Source organism: Pelophylax lessonae (genome assembly GCF_965119305.1).
Source record: "Pelophylax lessonae genome assembly, chromosome: 3".
Taxonomy (NCBI): domain Eukaryota; kingdom Metazoa; phylum Chordata; class Amphibia; order Anura; family Ranidae; genus Pelophylax; species Pelophylax lessonae.
The window spans coordinates 511999013-512019904 of NC_138770.1; the positions used below are offsets into that span (position 1 = coordinate 511999013).

At 46.8% G+C, this 20892-nt stretch overlaps 1 protein-coding gene across 8 annotated transcripts in view; it reads right to left on the reverse strand.

The window, feature by feature from the left end:
• Positions 1–20892, reverse strand: part of UTRN (utrophin) — a gene marked incomplete at its 3' end in the record, with an annotated part of 1040500 nt that overhangs the window by 609468 nt on the left and 410140 nt on the right. For all 8 annotated transcript variants that reach the window (XM_082249947.1, XM_082249941.1, XM_082249943.1 and 5 more), the window contains 3 exons: positions 20214–20405; positions 7388–7560; positions 733–883 (listed from right to left, as the gene is read on the reverse strand). In XM_082249947.1, coding sequence (XP_082106073.1) covers positions 733–883; positions 7388–7560; positions 20214–20405 — 516 coding nt within the window. The remainder of the gene's footprint in view (positions 1–732; positions 884–7387; positions 7561–20213; positions 20406–20892) is intronic.

A 20892-nucleotide genomic window follows, 5' to 3' on the forward strand; every position in this document is an offset into this window, starting at 1 on the left:
GCACTTTCTCTATAAAAGATAATTATTCCACTATAGTTTTCAGTTTTTTTATTCATTCAAAGAAAACTGCTAACAGAACATTATGTTAACTCTACTCATGAAGGCTTTGGTTCATGCTTAGAAGTACTATGCAGCAGGCTGAATCTGCAAAGCTAAAACAGGGGTCCATATGTTCCAAAAATTACAGTTAGGATACAGCCAAAAGATTAAAACATGCAGTCGCAAAATTAAAATGCTTATCTTGGTGTTAAAACTTTGGGAACTGAGCCTAAAAAAAGTTATTTATTGATCCTGTTATCTGCATGCCCATCAGACTGCTCAGACTGCCCAATAAAAAAAAACGTATCAGTCACTCAGCAAGTGGGCTAACTATACATGTAGATGGCCAGTTAAAGGGGAATCAATAAATCCGTATATGTGATTACCTTGTAAAATCATTCTCTCACTATGTCCACTCCTGCTTCCATGTACACCTGTTTGCTTTTTGTTGTAATGCGAATGTAAAAGATTTCTGACTGATAAAATCCTTTCTTCTGCAATATTGGTAGGAATTACCCTAAATTTAACCTACACAATTAAACAGCCTAATGGATGAGCCACTCATAGTGAAGTAGTTTTACTGTGGTTTTACTATAGCTCACAGTAAAGTTTTATCAGAAAAGCATGAAACAAAAGATAAAGTCTGCTTCTGCTGGACTATGCAAATAAGAGACTTCTTAAATGTTCACATACCCGTTGATGAAGCTGAGCTTTTTCTAAATCCAAACCACCTCCTGGTGTTTGAGCCTGGGCTAACAAAGCCTCTGCTTCAGTTGTCCATTGTGTGAGATCTTTGAGGTCACAGTGGAACTGCCGCCACTCTTCCAGCGCTCTGTCAAAACGACTGGAGAAAAAAAATTACAAATATTTAATACTGCACGTGTTTACTAAGGTTTACAAACAGTAGACAGGTCAACAACATATTTAAAAGCTATGTATTTTCTACAGTTCACTAGGAAAAACTGTGTCTTGCTTTAAATCCTAAGTTTGGACACATTTTTTTTTTTTAAATCAGCACAAGGGACATTACTTACATTTAATCCGAAATGTCCCTTGTGCTGTGTGGTAGGAGTTAATACCAACCTTGGACCTGTGACAGGCAATCAACAAGAGTGCCGACTATGCCCAGCCTTTCCACCCAGCTCCTCCATACATAGAAGCTGTACTACAGCTTACATGAATGAAAATAGCTTTATGAACGGAGGGCATTTGGATGAATGAAAGATCCGCCTCCCTCATTCATAGATGGATTTTCATTCTTCAAAGCAATAGTACAGCTTCAATTGTACTTTCAAACCTGAACGAGTATGTGACTCCATGTGAAAGCACTGTCACAAGGGGATTCCACAGCCCTGTGTAAGATACAATCTCTAACAGACCAAGCACCCTAAAGAATCAGGGACTGCATGCAGCTCAAATGCTGTCTAAAGGACTAATGCCCAAAGCTGGCACTAGATGAGGCCAAACCCACACCTGGTATGAAGAGGACAAGACCAGCATGAACATCACTGAGAAGGGACACCTCTTCAAGCACTGTAATAGGACACAGGAACATAAAACAATGTCCTGTAGAGGGAAGATCAGAGTCTCCCTATGCTACAGAAGGCTCTAGGCCCATCTAACCCTCTAGGGCCAAAGAAGAAGGGGGTGCATGTCTGGAACAACTGCCAGAGCAAACTACCACCTCATCAGAGCAAGGGCTGAACAGGAAGAATCATGACAATGATTGATTCTGAGACAACTTCCAAAGAGTAATTGTTGGTTTCTGCACCCTCTTAGAGAACCAAAGCTCGATCCTTCCGAGTCAGGACTGGTCAATAGAAAAAGTACAAGGTAGATAAGAGTATCCTATAAAAGGAGAAGGCAGACGATACCAAGTGGATCTCTTTACGAAAATAACACAGAGGAATACAGATCGGATGTAGGAGGAACCACCTGTTGTGGAATCTTAGAATGCATACTAGGAAGCAAGAACTCTCCAATTACAGGATATTCCCAAAAGTAAGAAAATGAGAGCTTAACAGCCTCAGAATGGAAGGTTTATCAGGCCAAGGACAATCTCATCAGATAGACAAGCAAGATAGCTCAGAAGCTAAAACCACAACAGTAGACAGAAGCCTGAAGTAGTCTGAGAAGAAATAGGATAAAAGGGGGAGTCTCGAAGAGGGAAGACTTCAATGCCCTACTCTCCTGCAACAGTTGAGGAATTGGTAACTCCCTGACCAAGAGAGGTGCTTAAGGGTAAGCATTCTGTGGACATTTTATCTGAACAACTATACTGGTTAAAACTGTCTGCAGATGAAGCAAGATTAAGCCAAATCTTGGAGACTGTAGTCCCATTAAGAAGGAGTTGTTCACTAAGGTCTACGATGACTGATTTCTCCACAGAAGGTCATCTGAGTGTCTCACAGTAAAGATGTCATGAGAAGACACTAGGGCAGACCATGGAGCCAACGCAATGAAGAACAATAGGTGTGTAAAGATAAGACGGATAAGTCAGAGCCCTGGTGGGAGAGAGTTTAGCAAGTACTTCTCCTGACTAATCGTGCAGGTCCCTCTAGGGAAGGGGTGGTGGATCCTTCAGATACTAAGTGTGATACTAACTGATGGCTTTACATAACCCAAGGGAGACTATCGGGAATGATCGATGGCCAGAATGTGGCAGGACTTACGAAGCCTAACTGGCACAGGGTCTGGGTAAGAGTTTCAGGTTTCAGGAAAGCATAAAAGAAATGTATGTTTTTTTTTTTTTTTATTATTCATATTTACCTAGGTGGATGCAAGATCGGTCCGATGCTGCATCTGTCCCCAGGCACCTCTAACACTCAGAACCGAGCGATCAAACATCGCTGATCACTCGATTCTCACAGCTCCCTGACCAGAGAGCTGCTGACCCTCAGTCAGCAGCTCTCTGTTCTGCCCCCTCCTCACTCAATGGAGCATTGGGCTGTGTAGAGGGCAGGAGCGGCCAGCTCAGCTCTCAGGGGCTCCCTGAGAGGCTGACCTGACCTGGGTGTCGATCCAGACATGTGGGCGGATCCCGACTACATGGACATGATGACGCCCGAGCTCTGTGACGTCAGCAGAGAGCAGATTTCAGCCCGCTCTCTGCTGCAAATGAGTCACAGGAGTGCAAATCAAACTCAGTTCCTGTGATCCAGCTTTGGCTGTACTTCTCCTTTAAGGGAGCAGACTTAAGTCTGCTAATCTGTGCGGTGCAGGGTGGGAAGCTGAACAGAAGGATACATTTATAAACAGAAAGGGCCACTTTGTAAACCTGATGAATAAAGGGTTATCTCCCCAAGAGCTCCAAACAGGTCAACAAACATACCTTCATTTGAAAAAGTGGGGGCACATATTCATGCCGAGAGGGTTAACATTCTCCAAAGGGTTAACAGGATTTTAGCTTTTAATTGTGCAATTAGCTGGAGTTGTACTTACTTCATAAATAGGTAAAAAGGAGGCATGGGACTCAGCCGATCTTTCCACAGGCTTCTTGCGCTAAGGCAGGTGAAGGTTTTGCCCTTTAATGATTCCTTGGTGATAAAGTCAAGTAGAGGACCGAAGCAATGTCATTCTTCATTTACCAAGCGATTCATGTGCTCCTTGGATAGAGCATCTGCATAAAGCCCCTTAACCAGTGTACTCATGTGTATGGACAACATGCCCATAGGAGATCCAAGCCTATATTCTTCCAGCAGGCCATCACACCTGAAACATAGGTCTCCAGACATCTTTTTCACACCCCCTATCAGTAAAGGGTCTTGATAGCCCTCTACTGGCCTAATCATTTTCCTGATAATGTGGGTCACTGCCAGATCCGCAAGGAGTACATACTGCTGCTTAACAAATGTGCTTCCAAATGATCACAGAAGCGTTCATGGGGAGTCCAGGACCTGCATCCAAACCTAATGAAGGAAAACCTCAAAGAATTGGAGCTCTAAAAAAGACCTGATATTGGAGACGGCAGGATGATTCTCCAAGTGAAGGGTAGTACATACCACATCAATAGTCTTCTGCAATTTTTTGGGTAATGGCAGAAGACATAAATCTCAACTCATCTGAAATCCAGAGATGATGACTATGCCTGATTGACAGACCTTTACTAAGACCATAGGGAGATCAGAAATTAACTGCAGTGGAAGTAGGGGGACACATGTACAGACTCTGTAGTAGGCACTAGGTGAATCTGGCTAAAAAGTCTTATGTGACTGCAGTAAAGGCCCTTGGCAATGAGGCGGGGAGTTAGCCTAACCCAGCAGAGCGAAGGAGGACTCAGATGAGGTGGACCCTAAAATCCTATAGAAACAAGATCCTAGATTTTGGATGTCAGTGCCTTGGATGGAGTAAACATCCTTGGAACCATTGAGAAAGTGTTAGCTGGGATCACCTGTTACAGTGGAATTGTTCCCTCTGGGTCTAGATACATGTTGCACACTTATGACAGTAATGCACATAAGCTCAGGGCATGAGGCAAGACTTCAGGTACTTATCAAACCCAGATAGCTGGAAGTCTATGAAATCCAGCCATGCCATATTTTTTCAAATAAATGTGGGCGACCTCTTAGTTCAAAAGTAAGTTTATAAAGGGGAAGACAGCCATTAATTAATTGAAGCCAGGTGGCAACAGTGGGCCCTATTGACCCTTCCAACTCAGGAGTATCGCCTTCCTAGCATAAAAATACAGGATGCGGAGCAGACGCTTGATGCGTCCGGCAACCGAAAGGTCCCCAAACATGCCCAACAAGCAGTTTTTCGGATGAAGGATATTAGACATACCAAGAACCGTGAATATGAAGGAGTCAACATCAGACCAAAATTTAGAAACTACTGGACAGGACCAAAAACAGTGAAGAAATCGGCCGGCATCCCACAGCCCCGAAAACAACCAGGAGTGGGACGCAAGCCCAACCTATGTAGTCGGCTAGGAGTAAAATGACTCTGATGAAACACCTTGAGCTGAATCAGACGATCAGTGGAGGCCAGAACGGACTTAGGGTAAGTAGTAGAAAACTCAGTCCAGTCGTCCTCACTAAAGTCAATGCCCATAGCCACCCTACGTGCCTCTGCCTTTGCAAATCTAGGATTGGAATCTGTCATCAGAAAGGAGTAGTATTGGGAAATCAGTTTAGTAGTGCCAGGATACCTACGTAATTTCTCCAAGGCAGACATACTTAAAGGAGTCCAAAGAGAGGTAAATTGAGCCTGCAAGTCATGTCTGACTTGGAGATAATAGAACCAGGATGAAGAAGGGAGCCTGAATTCTCCCTGGAGCTGCCGGAAAGATTTAAACCCCTGGGCAGTATACAAGTGATTGAGATATTTAACACCCTTGTCTATCCAAAACAGGGAGTATGGGAAGGACAGCAGTTCAGGGAGTTCAGGGTTGCACCAAAGTGGACTATAAGGGGAGGAGGTTCAGGCATCGGTGGAGAAGCGCTGGACCACCAGTTTAAAAAGGGATAAGGTAGTCTGGAGCATGAGGGTGCCTCGGCCCGGCAGGACCTGTCTGCAATAGACAATACTATGAAGGGATTCAAGCGAGGTGACAATGGCCACCTCAGTAGTAGTACAGGCGTTATGTGAGGAAGGATGCAACCAATAATGAACCACAGCCAATTGAGACGCCAGGTAATAGCAATAGAAATTAGCCTAACCCAGCAGAGCGAAGGAGGACTCAGATGAGGTGGACCCTAAAATCCTATAGAAACAAGATCCTAGATTTTGGATGTCAGTGCCTTGGATGGAGTAAACATCCTTGGAACCATTGAGAAAGTGTTAGCTGGGATCACCTGTTACAGTGGAATTGTTCCCTCTGGGTCTAGATACATGTTGCACACTTTTGACAGTAATGCACATAAGCTCAGGGCATGAGGCAAGACTTCAGGTACTTATCAAACCCAGATAGCTGGAAGTCTATGAGAGTTAGATGACCAGAGATAATGTAACTGTAGACGGGCAGTAGGAACAGACTGGAGATCGGCATTCCGTGTTCCTCTTTGCATTTAGAAGCAGGAGCAGCAGCTGGGAAATGCTTCCTCGAAGCTGAATGGCTGGAAAGAGAAAGCGTGCTAGACTCCACCCAGCAGAGGACATCCATGCTCAGTTCCTCAGCACTAATCCTTTCAGCTGTAAAACTGGAGATGTAAATAAAGAGGTAGCTCCAGCTGCTCAGCCTGATTGGCTTACACAAAGAGCAAGTCATCAGAGCTAGGGCAAGCGCCATAATGGATCTGGAAAGTGCTCTGTGACTAACTTGTTACCAGAACAGGATCTGAAAAGTACCTAACACGGAATTCAGGGACCGAGGGTAACTTTCAGGCTAACCCTGCATGTCCAGTCCAGAGGGGCCCAGGTACAGCACTCCAAAATTAGACTGAGTAGAGGTCGGTTTGGATAGGTGCCCCTGTGGAGACCAGACTCAGAAGAGTTGTATCAAGGAATCTTGACTGAAAAACAATCAAAGAGAAAAAAATTAAAAGGCTAGCAAAAAATTGATAGACTCTTCACAGCAGAGCTTAAGAAAAGATGTCAATCTAGGACAGGCGCTCTCATCTAGGGTTCTGTGGAATCCTGGGGTTCCTCCACAGGTTGCTAGGGGTTCCGTGAGCTGTGAGAAATTTCTGAAAGTCAAAAAAATAATCACAGACACCATTTTTTTTTTCAGCTGTATGTACAGGGAGCATTTTTTCAACTGACCACCGGGGAAGGGAGCAGTTTTCCCACTGACCACCAGAATAATGGGGCCTTTCTCCCAATTGCCTGGCTTACCTCAAACATAAACACATATACGGGGTTCACAAATAGCAATAAGAAACCTTTTGAACATTTTACATTAAACAGAGTGGATATCTTAGGAATCCATAAAGCCAGCAAATTGAAAAAAGGTAATTTGATAACCTTGGTTATGCTCAAAGTTACTGTTTCAAGGAGTTAAGAAAAGGCAGTACATATGAAGAAAGCAGGACACAGTAGGTGAGGTAGGGGTTGATGGGAGGAGCCACAGAAGCCAGCTGGGGATATGCTATGCCACACATCCAGAGTAGTATAGGACTGACTCCTGAAGCTCTGCTACAGGGCAAAGGTTCAGCAAACAGGCTGCCGGTAGGTGGTAAGTGTAATTAGCTGCTTTCTTCATAGAGTACAGTACTGCCATTGTAATTTTAACCTTTCTGACAGGAGTACTTTTGACAGGGGCACTTTAAAATGCGAAACAGTACAATAATTTGACTCTTTACGAAGTGGTATTTTCTGTCAACCAGACACACCAGTATCATATGTTGCCATATATTAAATAAAGTCAATCATATTTTGGGTGTATAGTATTTTTTGTTACTATTCATCTTACCTCTTGCGATCGCTGTACAATCTATTGATTCTATCCCACTCTGCATTCACCTGAGTGAGAGAATCTCCTATTTGTATGGCTTCAGGTCCCGATGCTTCCAAAATTACATCTGGCTGTTTTTCATGAATAGCTGCTATTTGCTCTCCAAGCTTATCCAAGGAATCTTTTATGTCCTACAAGACAGGAATATATACGTATGTCAAGATTCTTGACATGTATACTATGAGCAGAATTTCAAGATGCTTACTATTTCTTCACTGAACAACCAATCAGACTAGGTACTTCTTTAGGAAAGCAGACAGATGCTAGGGCAGAATAATAGAATAATCTTTTTTTTTTTTTTTTTTTTTTTTTTTTTTTATAAACCAGGAAAATGTACCCATAGGCATAAAGTGCTGATTACTAGGCTTCATTTGCCTTTATAACCACTAACAGCATGATCATTTTGTTACAAGTTAAGTCATATTGATTCATCTAAGTTTTCTTTTTTGCACATATATCTGTGAGGATAAAAAAAGAATGAAACTTAGAACATGCAACTGCAATCTAATACTTCATATTTGAGCTTTTACAGCTAACACAAATGGCACCATTTGGTGCTTTACATATATCTTGCATTATTAGAGGCCCAAAGTACTATTAGTTTCAGTTTAAGTTGGTTGGAGTCACAACATACTGCTAAGAAGTCCCCAAGTGAATTTATTGAAAATCAAAATGTAAAATCTTGTGACAGCCTAATTAGAGGTGCGTGCATTTGGGCATTTAAACTGGCTTATTAAAACTAGATTAGATGATTTTTATCACATTCTAACAGTTCAAATACCAAATATATTGTTTAATGCACAGAGTTTTATTTATACAACTAATATTGTTCAGTAACCCAGACTATCCAGTCAAATATATTTTATTAATTCAGCTAAGCTGCTATAAGATGAACTGCGATTGCTTGCTCTGTATAACAGCATGATTCCAATGTTCGTTCTATGCTTCGTTAGCATGGTCAAGGGCTGGCAAGGTTGGGGTCTTTTTAAAGATGCTGCTTGCTCAGAACCGTTGCGGCTGTAGGTCGTAAATAGGTTGAAAATGACATGCAGTTAATGTGTTATGTGAGCTGATACTTTCTGTCATGGAAAATAGAACTAATAAAGATGAATCACAAGAGATTTTCCAGCATACTAGGAAATCACTTTATGTTACCATTTGCTTGGAGTTGCTAGCAACAAATCCCATGCATGTTTAAAAAAATTAAAGACAGTCATGCAACTATACAACTAAGGGCTCATTCACACCAGCTGCTGCCCTGAACACATAGATCTCAGTCACGTGCACACTTTAAGCAAAACTGCTAATGCGCCAATTTGTTCACATCGCACTAACTTTTTTTTTTTAGAACTTTAATGAAATTTTACAAATTACTTTTATTTCAATTTTTTTTTAAAGATATTTTTATTAAGTATGCAAACAAGAACATACAGAGAAACCAAACAATACAAAAGAACAACAACAAAAGAAGGCAAGTCAAATTGACTAAACACGGCCATTAACGCTGGTGCTCCTGGTCACCCCCCCCTGACACATCTGGCATAGGAGAGAGAACAGCAACACAGTATAACCAAAGGAACAATCCTAGGTCAAATTCAACAGAGACATATACAGTACATGGAATGTCATCATCGCTCCATTATGGAGTAGCAGAGACAGAACCCTGTTCCACCAAGTTCGGAGGAGGTAAAGTAAGGGGACTGGAAATCCAGCCATGCCATATTTTTTCAAATAAATGTGGGCGACCTCTTAGTTCAAAAGTAAGTTTATAAAGGGGAAGACAGCCATTAATTAATTGAAGCCAGGTGGCAACAGTGGGCCCTATTGACCCTTCCAACTCAGGAGTATCGCCTTCCTAGCATAAAAATACAGGATGCGGAGCAGACGCTTGATGCGTCTGGCAACCGAAAGGTCCCCAAACACGCCCAACAAGCAGTTTTTCGGATGAAGGATATTAGACATACCAAGAACCGTGAATATGAAGGAGTCAACATCAGACCAAAATTTAGAAACTACTGGACAGGACCAAAAACAGTGAAGAAATCGGCCGGCATCCCACAGCCCCGAAAACAACCAGGAGTGGGACGCAAGCCCAACCTATGTAGTCGGCTAGGAGTAAAATGACTCTGATGAAACACCTTGAGCTGAATCAGACGATCAGTGGAGGCCAGAACGGACTTAGGGTAAGTAGTAGAAAACTCAGTCCAGTCGTCCTCACTAAAGTCAATGCCCATAGCCACCCTACGTGCCTCTGCCTTTGCAAATCTAGGATTGGAATCTGTCATCAGAAAGGAGTAGTATTGGGAAATCAGTTTAGTAGTGCCAGGATACCTACGTAATTTCTCCAAGGCAGACATACTTAAAGGAGTCCGAAGAGAGGTAAATTGAGCCTGCAGGTCATGTCTGACTTGGAGATAATAGAACCAGGATGAAGAAGGGAGCCTGAATTCTCCCCGGAGCTGCCGGAAAGATTTAAACCCCTGGGCAGTATACAAGTGATTGAGATATTTAACACCCTTGTCTATCCAAAACTGGGAGTATGGGAAGGACAGCAGTTCAGGGAGTTCAGGGTTGCACCAAAGTGGACTATTAGGGGAGGAGGTTCAGGCATCGGTGGAGAAGCGCTGGACCACCAGTTTAAAAAGGGATAAGGTAGTCTGGAGCATGAGGGTGCCTCGGCCCGGCGGGACCTGTCTGCGATAGACAATACTATGAAGGGATTCAAGCGAGGTGACAATGGCCACCTCAGTAGTAGTACAGGCGTTATGTGAGGAAGGATGCAACCAATCATGAACCACGGCCAATTGAGACGCCAGGTAATAGCAATAGAAATTAGGGAAGGCTAGGCCGGCCAGTTGCGTTGGCAACTTTAAAGTTTCCAATGCTATCCTAGGGGACTTTTTATGCCACAGAAATGATAACATGAGTGAGTCGATCCGTCTGAACAGGGATTTAGGGACTTTACAGGGAGCGTTAGTCAAAACATACAGAAGTTTCGGGAACAATCTACGGATATTCATGCGGGTAGAGCGGCCTGGGATAAAACCGCCCTGGTCTTCCTGTACCAAAGAAGGGATGATCTTATTTAAGCGGTTGGCAAGCACTTTGGCAAGTATTTTCACATCTATATTAATCAAGGATATGGGCCTATAGGAGACACATTCCAGGGGATCCTTACGGGGTTTAATGAAGAGAATAATCAGGGCCTCCCGCATAGATGGGGGAGTACTCCCGCCTCTAGAGCTGCCTCAAAGGTGCATAGCAGATGGGGGCTGAGGAGGTGTTTAAAGGAATGATACCACTCAGGGGGAAACCCGTCAAGGCCAGGGGTTTTGTGTTGGGGCATCTGTCCAATAGCAAATTCTATTTCTTCTACTCTGAGAGGGGCGTCAAGCTCCTCACTGTCCAGTTAGGGAAGGGAGAGTAAAATCAGTCAGATATTCAGATAGAGAGGCATCATCGTAGTGGGCAGTAGACGTATATAGGTCAGTAAAAAAAGGAGACAAAGGCGTCCATAATAGCCTGAGGAGTGTCTACCACCTTGGTCGGAGAAAGACGGATTCTCGGGACAGAGGTGGGAGAGTACTCCGGGCGAGCCAGGTAGGTCAGTAGACGCCCTGCCTTGTTTCCATGCTCAAAAATTTTTTGGGAGGTATAAGGCATACGTTTCTGGGTAAGATGCAACAGGCGAAGTTCAAAACTCCTACGGGCTTGAAACCATTGAGTGTGCGTATGCGGAGAAGGTTGAGCAGTATAAACAGCCTCAGCCTGAAGCAAGGCCGTTTCAAGCTCCTCTGTACGAATCTTATTATTCTTGCGGAGGATTCCCGTAATAGACATAAAGGTATCACGGGCAGAGGGTTTGAACGCCTCCCAAACTGTAAGGGAATCTGCAGTGAGCAGGTTCGTAGCCCAATACTCCGAGACACCTTTAGTACAAGCACCGAGGACCATAGGGTCAGTTAACCAATGGGCATTAAGGGGCCACAGCTGGGGGCCTGAAGCCGGGAGCATAGACAGTTCCATCAGCAGTGGGGCATGGTCCGAAACCCCTCGGGGAAGGATGGATGACCCAGTAATGAGCGGAAGTGTATTGGGGGGGGGCAAAAACCATATTTATACGAGATTTTTTAAAAGAATCCGAATGACATGTATATTGTCTCTCATCAGGGTGCTTCCAGCGCCACACATCAAACAGATCATATACCTGAATCCAGTCCAAAAAGGACTGGAAAATACGACCTTATCCCCGCAAGCGGTCCATGGCAGGGTCAACCACTGCATTAAAGTCACCCACATAAAGGACAGGGCCCATCGGGAAATCAAGCACATAGGAGATAACTCTATTAAGAACTTCAGCTAAGAACAGAGGAGGAATGCATAGGTTAATCAAATTAAGGACAGCACGTCCAACTTGCAAGGACGAATCTGCCCTCCGGGTCCGTTCGTATGCCAAGCACCTCCGCCGGGAGAGACCAAGCAATGAGGACCGAGACCCCCCTAGAGTAGGAAGTATTGAAGGCATGGTAAGAACAGGCAATCAAGGCCCTTTTCAAGGCTAAATGTTTAGGGGCCATAAGATGGGTTTCTTGAAGACATATAATATGGGGTCTATACTGTTTGAGGAAGGAGAATACCAGGGACCACTTGCGAGGAGAGTTCAAACCCCTGACATTCCAAGATATAACTTTCAAGTGATTAGACATATTGATATTGACCTTTGTATGAACACAGGTGCCCGACAGCCGTGAGGCCACGGACACTGCACAGGGGATGCAAAAATAGTACCGCAACGGGGATGACACAGGAGGAGCACCAGCAAACAAAAAGGGAGCAAAAACACCAGAACAAGGCAAAACAAAGGCAAAAAACATCCAAACACCCCCCCCCCCCCCACCCCGCTCTTCCATCCCAACCATAGAGAGCCTAGGATCCCAAAAAACAAGAAAAAAGTAACAACAGTCAGTAGCCTTATGATGCGAACATCAACCCAAGGTAAGGGGCAAAAAAAAAAGGGGAGGGTAGAAAAAAATGTAGCAAAAGGGGGAATGGAATAAAGAACACACATCTTCAGCATTCCTCTTCTAATGTAGGGGAGCAGTTATGCCTTCATAGAGGACCAACAGGGTACCCAGGAAACAGTAGGAGACAACACAGTAGCAAAATAGGATGGAAGTCACCGGCACCCACTCAAGAAGGGTGTCAAACAATGCAGGTAGGACAGTTTGGAACCAGGGCCCTCCAGAGGGGGCCTGGTAAGTTACCATGGAGACGGGAAGGGCCGGAGGGCAACTCAGAAATTATATATATGAAAGGAGACACCGCGATCAGCGATCTCTGGCACATTGAGAGCCACCAAAGGTGTCATGCAGCCAGGTAGATGCTTCTCTCCGGGGAAGTAAAAAAACTGAATTTTTGTAAAATCTTACCTGTAAAATTCCTTTCTCTGAGTCCTCCGACAGTCGCCGCTTCTTCATATTCGTCACATATGGGGTATTAGACTTTGCTCCGAAGGAGTAGCTAGGCAACAGAATATGTTAACATTAAAGCTTTTAACATATCCCACCCTCAAGGGGTGGTCCCCTCAGTCAATACCCTCCTACTTCCTGCAACCATATCTCAGTTTCAGTGGAATAGCAGTAGAGTATACAACCAAACCCCAAAAGAGGGGCGGGGGCGGCGACTGTCGGAGGACTCAGAGAAAGGAATTTTACAGGTAAGATTTTACAAAAATTCAGTTTTCTCTTACGTCCTCCGACAGTCGCCGCCTCTTCATATTCGTCACATATGGGGACGTCCCAAAGCAGTGCAAACATGAGGGGTGGGAAACGCATCCGCGCCGAAAGGCAACGCAGTCTCCGCATCAAAGAAAGGAACCTTACCAAAGGAAGGAAACCAGCTGGGCTACAGGAAAAATAATTGCTCAACAGGAGCAACAACCCAGGAAAAGACAAAGAACCAGGGGATAAAAAACTTATCCCAACAGCCAGAGGTCCCCAACAAGGGACCCTAGGGAATTTCCGCACTAAGAACCTTGCGGCCAAAAGAAGCATCCGCCGATGCCTGAACATCTACTTTGTAGAATTTTGTGAAAGTGTGTACGGTCGACCAGGTCGCCGCCTTACACACCTGGGCTACAGAAGCCCCATGACGACAGGCCCAAGACGTACTCAGAGATCTAGTAGAGTGCGCCTTCACAGGCACAGGGGGAACCTTCCCCTGCAAGGCATACGCCTGTTCAATGGTCTGCCTGATCCATTTGGCGATGGTAGAGGCCGACGCCGCCATGCCCTTCCGAGGACCCTCTGGAAGAACAAACAAGGAGTCCGTCTTTCGAACAGACTCAGTCGATTTAAGGTAAACCCTTATCGCCCGAACAACATCCAAAGAATGTAGTCTCACCTCCTTTGGATGTTTAGGCTTCGCTCACAGCGAAGGCAGGACAATATCCTCATTAAGATGGAATTCCGAAACTCGCTTCGGAAGAAAAGAAGGATTAGGTCGCAAGACCACCTTATCCAAATGAACAACCAGATACGGAGACTTGCAGGACAAAGCCGCCAGCTCCGACACTCTGCGAGCCGAAGTGATCGCAACCAAAAAGGCGACCTTTTTGGACAACATACACAACGAGATCTCCCTGATCTGTTCAAAAGGAGCACGTTGTAACACAGATAGAACGAGATTCAAGTCCCAAGGGGGCAGAGGATCCCTCCTAGGAGGAACCAGATGCCGCACTCCCTGAACAAAAGTGCCAACCAAGGAGTTGGAAGCCACGGGACGTTGAAACAGAATGGCCAGCGCAGACACCTGACCCTTTATCGTAGCCAGCGCCAAATGCTGATCGACACCTGTTTGAAGGAAGGACAGCACTCGGGAAACCGAGTACGTGCGGGGTGAAAACCCCCTGGACTCACACCAGGCAAAATAGGCCTTCCAAGTACGGTAGTAAACCTTCCCCGAGGAAGACTTCCTCGCGTTGATCAAGGTATGAACGACCTCTGGGGAGAGACCCTTCTCCTTCAGGACCTCGGTCTCAACAGCCAGGCCGTCAAAGCCAGCGACTGTAAAGCAGGATGGTATATCGGCCCTTGAGACAGTAGATCGTCTCGAAGAGGCAGACGCCACAGGGCGTCGACCGCCAGATTCACGAGGTCTGCGTACCAGGACCGGCGAGGCCAGTCCGGTGCCACAAGAATCACCGTGCTGCGTTCCGAGTGTAACCTGCGAAGGAACCTGGACAGCAACTGAATCGGTGGAAACGCGTACATCAGCTTGTACTGATGCCACGGGGCCACTAACGCGTCCGATGCGTCTGCCCGAGGGTCGCGCGTCCTTGCCACGAACCTTCTCACCTTGTTGTTGAGACGAGACGCGAACAGGTCCACATCTGGAAGACCCCACTTCGCGCACAACATCTGGAAGACAGCCGGGTGGAGAGACCATTCCCCCTGATCCAGGGTCTGGCGACTCAGATAGTCCGCCTGCCAGTTCTCCACCCCCGGAATGTGCACCGCCGTTATCGCCGGGACATGAGTCTCGGCCCAAGACAGAATGTCGGCCACTTCTCGAGCCGCTCGGGCACTCCTGGTGCCCCCTTGGTGGTTGATGTAGGCCACCGCCGTGGCATTGTCCGTCTGCACCCGAACCGGGCAGCCCTGCAGCCGGTCCGTCCAGCGATGAAGACAGAGATTTAGCAATTCCAGAATGTTGATCGGAAGGGAGGACTCCCCCTCCGACCAAGTTCCCTGGGCGGACAGAACGCCCAGAACACCACCCCAGCCCGACAGGCTGGCATCCGTGGTGATTACCGTCCACGAGATAGGACGAAACGACTTGCCCCCGGACACCATCGGGGACTGGAGCCACCACAGAAGGTCTCTTCTGGTGCGATGACAAACGAGATTTGAAGATCCAGAGATTGAGGTCGCCCGTCCCACATGGACAGGATCTCCGCTTGGAGACCCCGCGTGTGAAACTGGGCGAAGGGAATCGCCTCGAAGGCCGAGACCATCAATCCCAGACATCTCATGCACGTCCGCAGAGACGAGTGCGGAACGTCCCGGAGGGACCTGACTTTCTCCTGAAGAGTTCTGAGTTTGTCTTCCGGCAGGAAGACCTTCGCCTGCACCGAGTCTAGGATCATTCCCAGGTAGGGAAGACGAACCGACGGACTCAGTGTCGACTTTGGAAAATTTATCGTCCAACCAAACTCCTGCAGAGTTTGCATCGTGACAGACAGGTCCTTCTCCAGACCCTGGCTGGTCGCAGACCGAACCAGAATGTCGTCCAGATACCCCAGGACAGAAATGCCCTGGGCTCTCAATAACGCCAGAACCGGTGCAAGCACCTTGGTGAAAACCCGCGGAGCCGAGGCGAGACCAAAAGGCAACGCCACGAACTGGTAGTGATCCTCCGCAATGGCGAATCGAAGGTACCTCTGGTGACCCTCGAAAATGGGGATGTGACGATACGCATCCTTCAAATCGATGGAGGCCATGAATTCCCCCGGAACCAGGGCAGCCACCACCAACCGCAGGGATTCCATGCGGAACTTGCGAACCCGCACAGAGCGGTTCAGAGCCTTCAAGTCCAGAATTGGACGAACCTTGCCCTCCTTTCTGGGCACGGTGAACAGATTGGAATAAAACCCCCGAAATCTGTCCCGATGAGGCACCGGAACCACCACTCCCTGAGCCCTCAGGTCCCGCACCGCCAGGTGCAGGTCCCGTAAACGCTCTGGAGACAGTTGAAGATTTGAGGGAAAAAATCTGCTCTCCGGCCGAGAGAGAAACTCGATCTTGTAACCAGATCGAACGATCTCCTGAACCCATCTGTCCCGCACGCGGGCCAACCAGGGTTGAAGAAAACCGAGCAAGCGTCCCCCCACCCCAAAACTGGGTGAGGGCGCCCCTTCAGGCCGCACTGTTATGGGCTGCGGATCCGGACTGACCGGACTTCTGTTTCCCAGACCAGGGCTTCTTTTGAGAGCCTTGACCTTTGAACGGTTTGCCCTTGTAGTGCGACCGAAAGGCACGAAAGGACCCCTGAGGGGGCCGAAAATTAGCATGCTTCTTCCCAGAAGCCCCCTTAGCCTTGGGGAAATGGGGCAAGAGAGTGCTCTTACCTCCGTTGATCCCCTTAATCAACACATCCAAGGACTCCCCAAAAAGGCGAGACCCATCATAAGGCAGATTGGCTAAGGTCTTACGTGAAGATTGGTCCACCGACCAACATTTCAACCAAACCAGGCGGCGAGACAACACCGCCACGCTGTGCACACGTGCAGCCAACGGGACTAAGTCCAAGTCCGCATCACACAGATACATGACACCCTGGTGGATTTGATCCACCATATCCAGGGTCGCCGGCGAGGCCGAATCGGCCACTAGGACGCGCCTAAGCATCTGCGTCCAACTTCCGACAGCCTGGGCCGCCATGAGAGAGGCAAACAGAGCCTTAAGCATAGAACCCGTAACAGAGTAAGTATGACGGGCAAGAGACTCCAATCTCCTATCCGTGGCATCACGGAACACTGGGGAATCCTCTGCAGGAATCGCAGTGGATTTGTTTAAAACCGCAATTGCGTGATCCACCAGGGGTGGCACACACCACCGTTCATCAGTGGAAGGCGAGAAAGGATAACGCAGCTTGAACCTACTTGGCACAGAAAAAGGTTTGCGTAGATTGCGCCATTGTTCCTTAACAGCGCGCTGAAAATCATCATTGCAGGGAAAAACCTGCGGCGTCCTGCGTTTTCTCTGCGTCCCATAAGCCGCCAAGGCAGCGGGGGGACACACTTCATCCTGCAAACACAGCGTTTGTTTTATGGAAGCAATCAATTCATCCATGATTTCAAGCTCTTCAGGCGAGCCAGGGGGAGAATTATCAACCCCTTCAACTGCAGCCTCCACCTCGGACTTCACTAGATCCAGGGAGGAGCGGGACCCCGATAAGGAGACCCCCGCCATAACAGCCCCATCACCTTCACCCTCAGAATCAGAGGAAAGAGAAACTCTGGGTCTCTTAGTAGATTGAGCAGCCACCAGCATCTGCACCTGAGCAGCAAGGCCAGCCCCAATAGTGGCTAAATCCCCCCCTGGGGGGGAAACAGCGGTCCCCTGGCTTTCCACCAAGGCGGCAGGAAATTTGCCCTCCTGAGAATCCATTGCCCCAATATCAAATGCCGGACAACAAAGGGTTAACTGCCCCTTTAACAAGCGTGGCGAGCGCAGCCCACCGCACCACACACAAGCACAATGAGACCCCCACAGGGACAATAAAACTGACACAGGCAATGGATAAGAAGGATATAACCTGAGGAGACCCTCGCCGCTGCTGCTGCCTCGATGGGTGTACCCAGGAGAAGAGGAAGTGATGAGACCAGGGCGCTCTATTAAAGCCTATGGGAGGCTACAAGAAAATGGCCGCCATGCATGTAGAACATGCGGCCGGAGCGAGTGTAGGCAAAATGGCGCTGTTTGGCGCCGAAACCGCCGCTCCACAGTACAGTAATGCACACATTTTATCCATATATAAAAAACATGGTAGATCGCCGCAGCGATCGCTGTAAAGTGCCCAAACATGCCACAAAACATGCCCCACAGCACACAGCTTCTCACACTGACAAAGCTGACACACATAGTGTCACACAGCTCCCCCCCCCCTTGCAGCCCACAGCATGCAGCCGAGTGATAGGGAGACAAACAGTGAGAACAGAGGCAGGTTACACAGTCCCAGACTGACACCCCCCCAGACAGACAGGTCCCCACATAGATACACTTACCTCACAATGGCGTGGGGAACCCGCACAGGCGAACAAGCCACTGCACATGAGGCAGGGAGAGTCGCATACAAGACGCACAAAATGGGGGTTAAGAAACCGCACAGCGTCCAGTGAGGTAGCCACCTCACCAATCATCCCTGCACCGAACAGGGATGGGTCGTTCACTGTGCCAGGAGCGTTACCTGGCTGAACGCTCGATGGCAGGCTGGGAAGCCACTGACCCACGACCTGCGACCAGGGGGATCAGCCCGAGACCCAGCCCGCATGATCCTCTTCATCAGAAGAACTAACTAATGCTGACAAAAAGAACAGCTAAGTAAAAGGTAGAGAGAAAACTCAAACAAAAAATCAAAAAAGAAGAAAGAGTCTGGGGCACAAAGCCCCAGCACAGAGAGAGCCAGCCACTCCTGACAAGCTAGACATTGAAACTGAGATATGGTTGCAGGAAGTAGGAGGGTATTGACTGAGGGGACCACCCCTTGAGGGTGGGATATGTTAAAAGCTTTAATGTTAACATATTCTGTTGCCTAGCTACTCCTTCGGAGCAAAGTCTAATACCCCATTTGTGACGAATATGAAGAGGCGGCGACTGTCGGAGGACGTAAGAGAAAGATGGTTTTGTGGGCATGAGTAACCTTGAGCTTGGCCGGAAACAACATGGAGTAGGGGATCTCTTGATCGCGAAGTCTAGCTTTGACTGATGCGAAGGAGGCCCTCTGCTTTTGGACATCCACCGAAAAGTCAGGAAAGATACAGATAGTCTGACCATTAAATTGTAGTTAACCCTGCAGGCGTATAGCCACTTTGTCCTGAAAGTTAAGAATATGTGCAATCATGGAGCGTGGAGGTGCACCTGCTGGAGGAGGGCGAGGAGGAGTACGGTGGCCCGCTCAATGGCAAAAGAAGCAGGGAGGACATCTGGGCCTAAGGTATGTTGCAGCCAGGATAACAAAAAATGATGCTCAGGTGTGGACCCCTCAGATCGCTCAGGGAACCCCACAAAGTGCAGGTTATTGCGGCGGGACCTGTTTTCAAGTTCATCAATTTTGACGCGCAGCCCGATGAGTTCTCTGGAAGTTTCCCGCACAGTAATGGACAGTGGAGCCACAGTGTCCACCATAGTGCTAATACATTCCTCAGTGGCCCCTACCCGCTCCCTCATATTCTAAACATAATTTTTCAGTAAGGAAAAGTCTATATGGATAGTTTCAATCCGGGCAGTAAGTGAGGCCTTGCAATCCTGAATGGCTGACATAATCTGACCCAGCGTGGGTTCAGCAGCAGACTCACCTTGTCCATCCGGGTGCAGAAAGGCGTCCTCCTCACAGGCAGGCGAGTGAGGGTGATTAGGGAGACCAGGGACAGTAGAGGAGAAGAAGTCCTCCTGTGAGTTAGGTGTAGGCAGAGAGGCCGTGCTGACTGAGGAGGGACGGAGGTCGCCGGCGCCATTTTGGCTGAGGAACTGGTCCATCGCACCGGACAATTTTGTGGCTTTATGGGGGCCAATCTTCACCATAGTAAGCTGGCAGTATGATCCTGGGGTCTTGAGGAGGACGAATCAGGTCTGTGAAAGGGCAAACTGTGCATGATGGAGTGCAGGATGGGAAGAGGAAGCAAGGAGCTCAGAGACTAGGGTGCTCCTGAGTCCGCCATCAGGCTACACCCCCTTTTATTTCAATTCTATTCACTGTGGCAGTATTGTGATGCACTGGCTCTTGTGCAGTACTCTATTTCTCGACACACCACAACAACGCAATGGTTTGATTTGACTTCATGTCAAATAAGGAAAATTGCATTGTCTTTGTGTTGGCGCAGCCCAAAGCAAATGCTGTGAACAGGCCCTAACTCACAGAATAATGACCAAAAGTCAAGAAAAGGTTCAGGTACATTTACACTTTAAACATGGCGTTTTGAAACCAAAGCTATTGTTACCACATGCAATAAGCAATGAATACACAAACCCATCTTTTTCTGACCAAGTTGAATGATGATTATTACCTTCAGTAATTCTTCCTGCACATTGAAATTCTCATAGTCTCCACTGCTCAGCTCAGGTGCATTAAGCAAAAGCTCAGTATCTGCTATGGAAAGCAGGACTTTGTTTATCTCAACTAAGTAATCAGAGGGAAGAAATAAAGGCATGAATCCTGTAGAGGTATCGCTGACATCCAGGCGAGGTTCAGTGTCATCCTATAGAGATACAAGTTACCATTTTAGCTGTGATTCACAGTAAAATGAGACTGCAGCTGAACAGAGAATACAATACGAATGGAGCTAAATATATTTAAATTAAATTAACAAACAGTGAGACTTTGCCTAAAGAAACGTATAGTTTTAAAAATGAATTGGCAATGATTTAGTTATGAAAGTTAGGTTACTTCAGACCACGTATAAAAGGGTTTCTGAAAAACCTAGTATTCAAATGACCACATCAAACGTTGTAACTCAGAGGGGTCCGATCCAGCTCTGTATCCTTTTTACATAAATGTAGTTTCATAATAAAAAGTTGTATATATATATATATACATACACACACTGTATATAAACACACATATATACTGTATATTAAATAAAATACATTTTTACTCAAAAGCTATTTACCTACTTTTGTAATTTTTGTAAGACTAAAGACATCTTTTTTTCTTTTTTTTTTTTTTATAGGCAAAGGGAACAATTT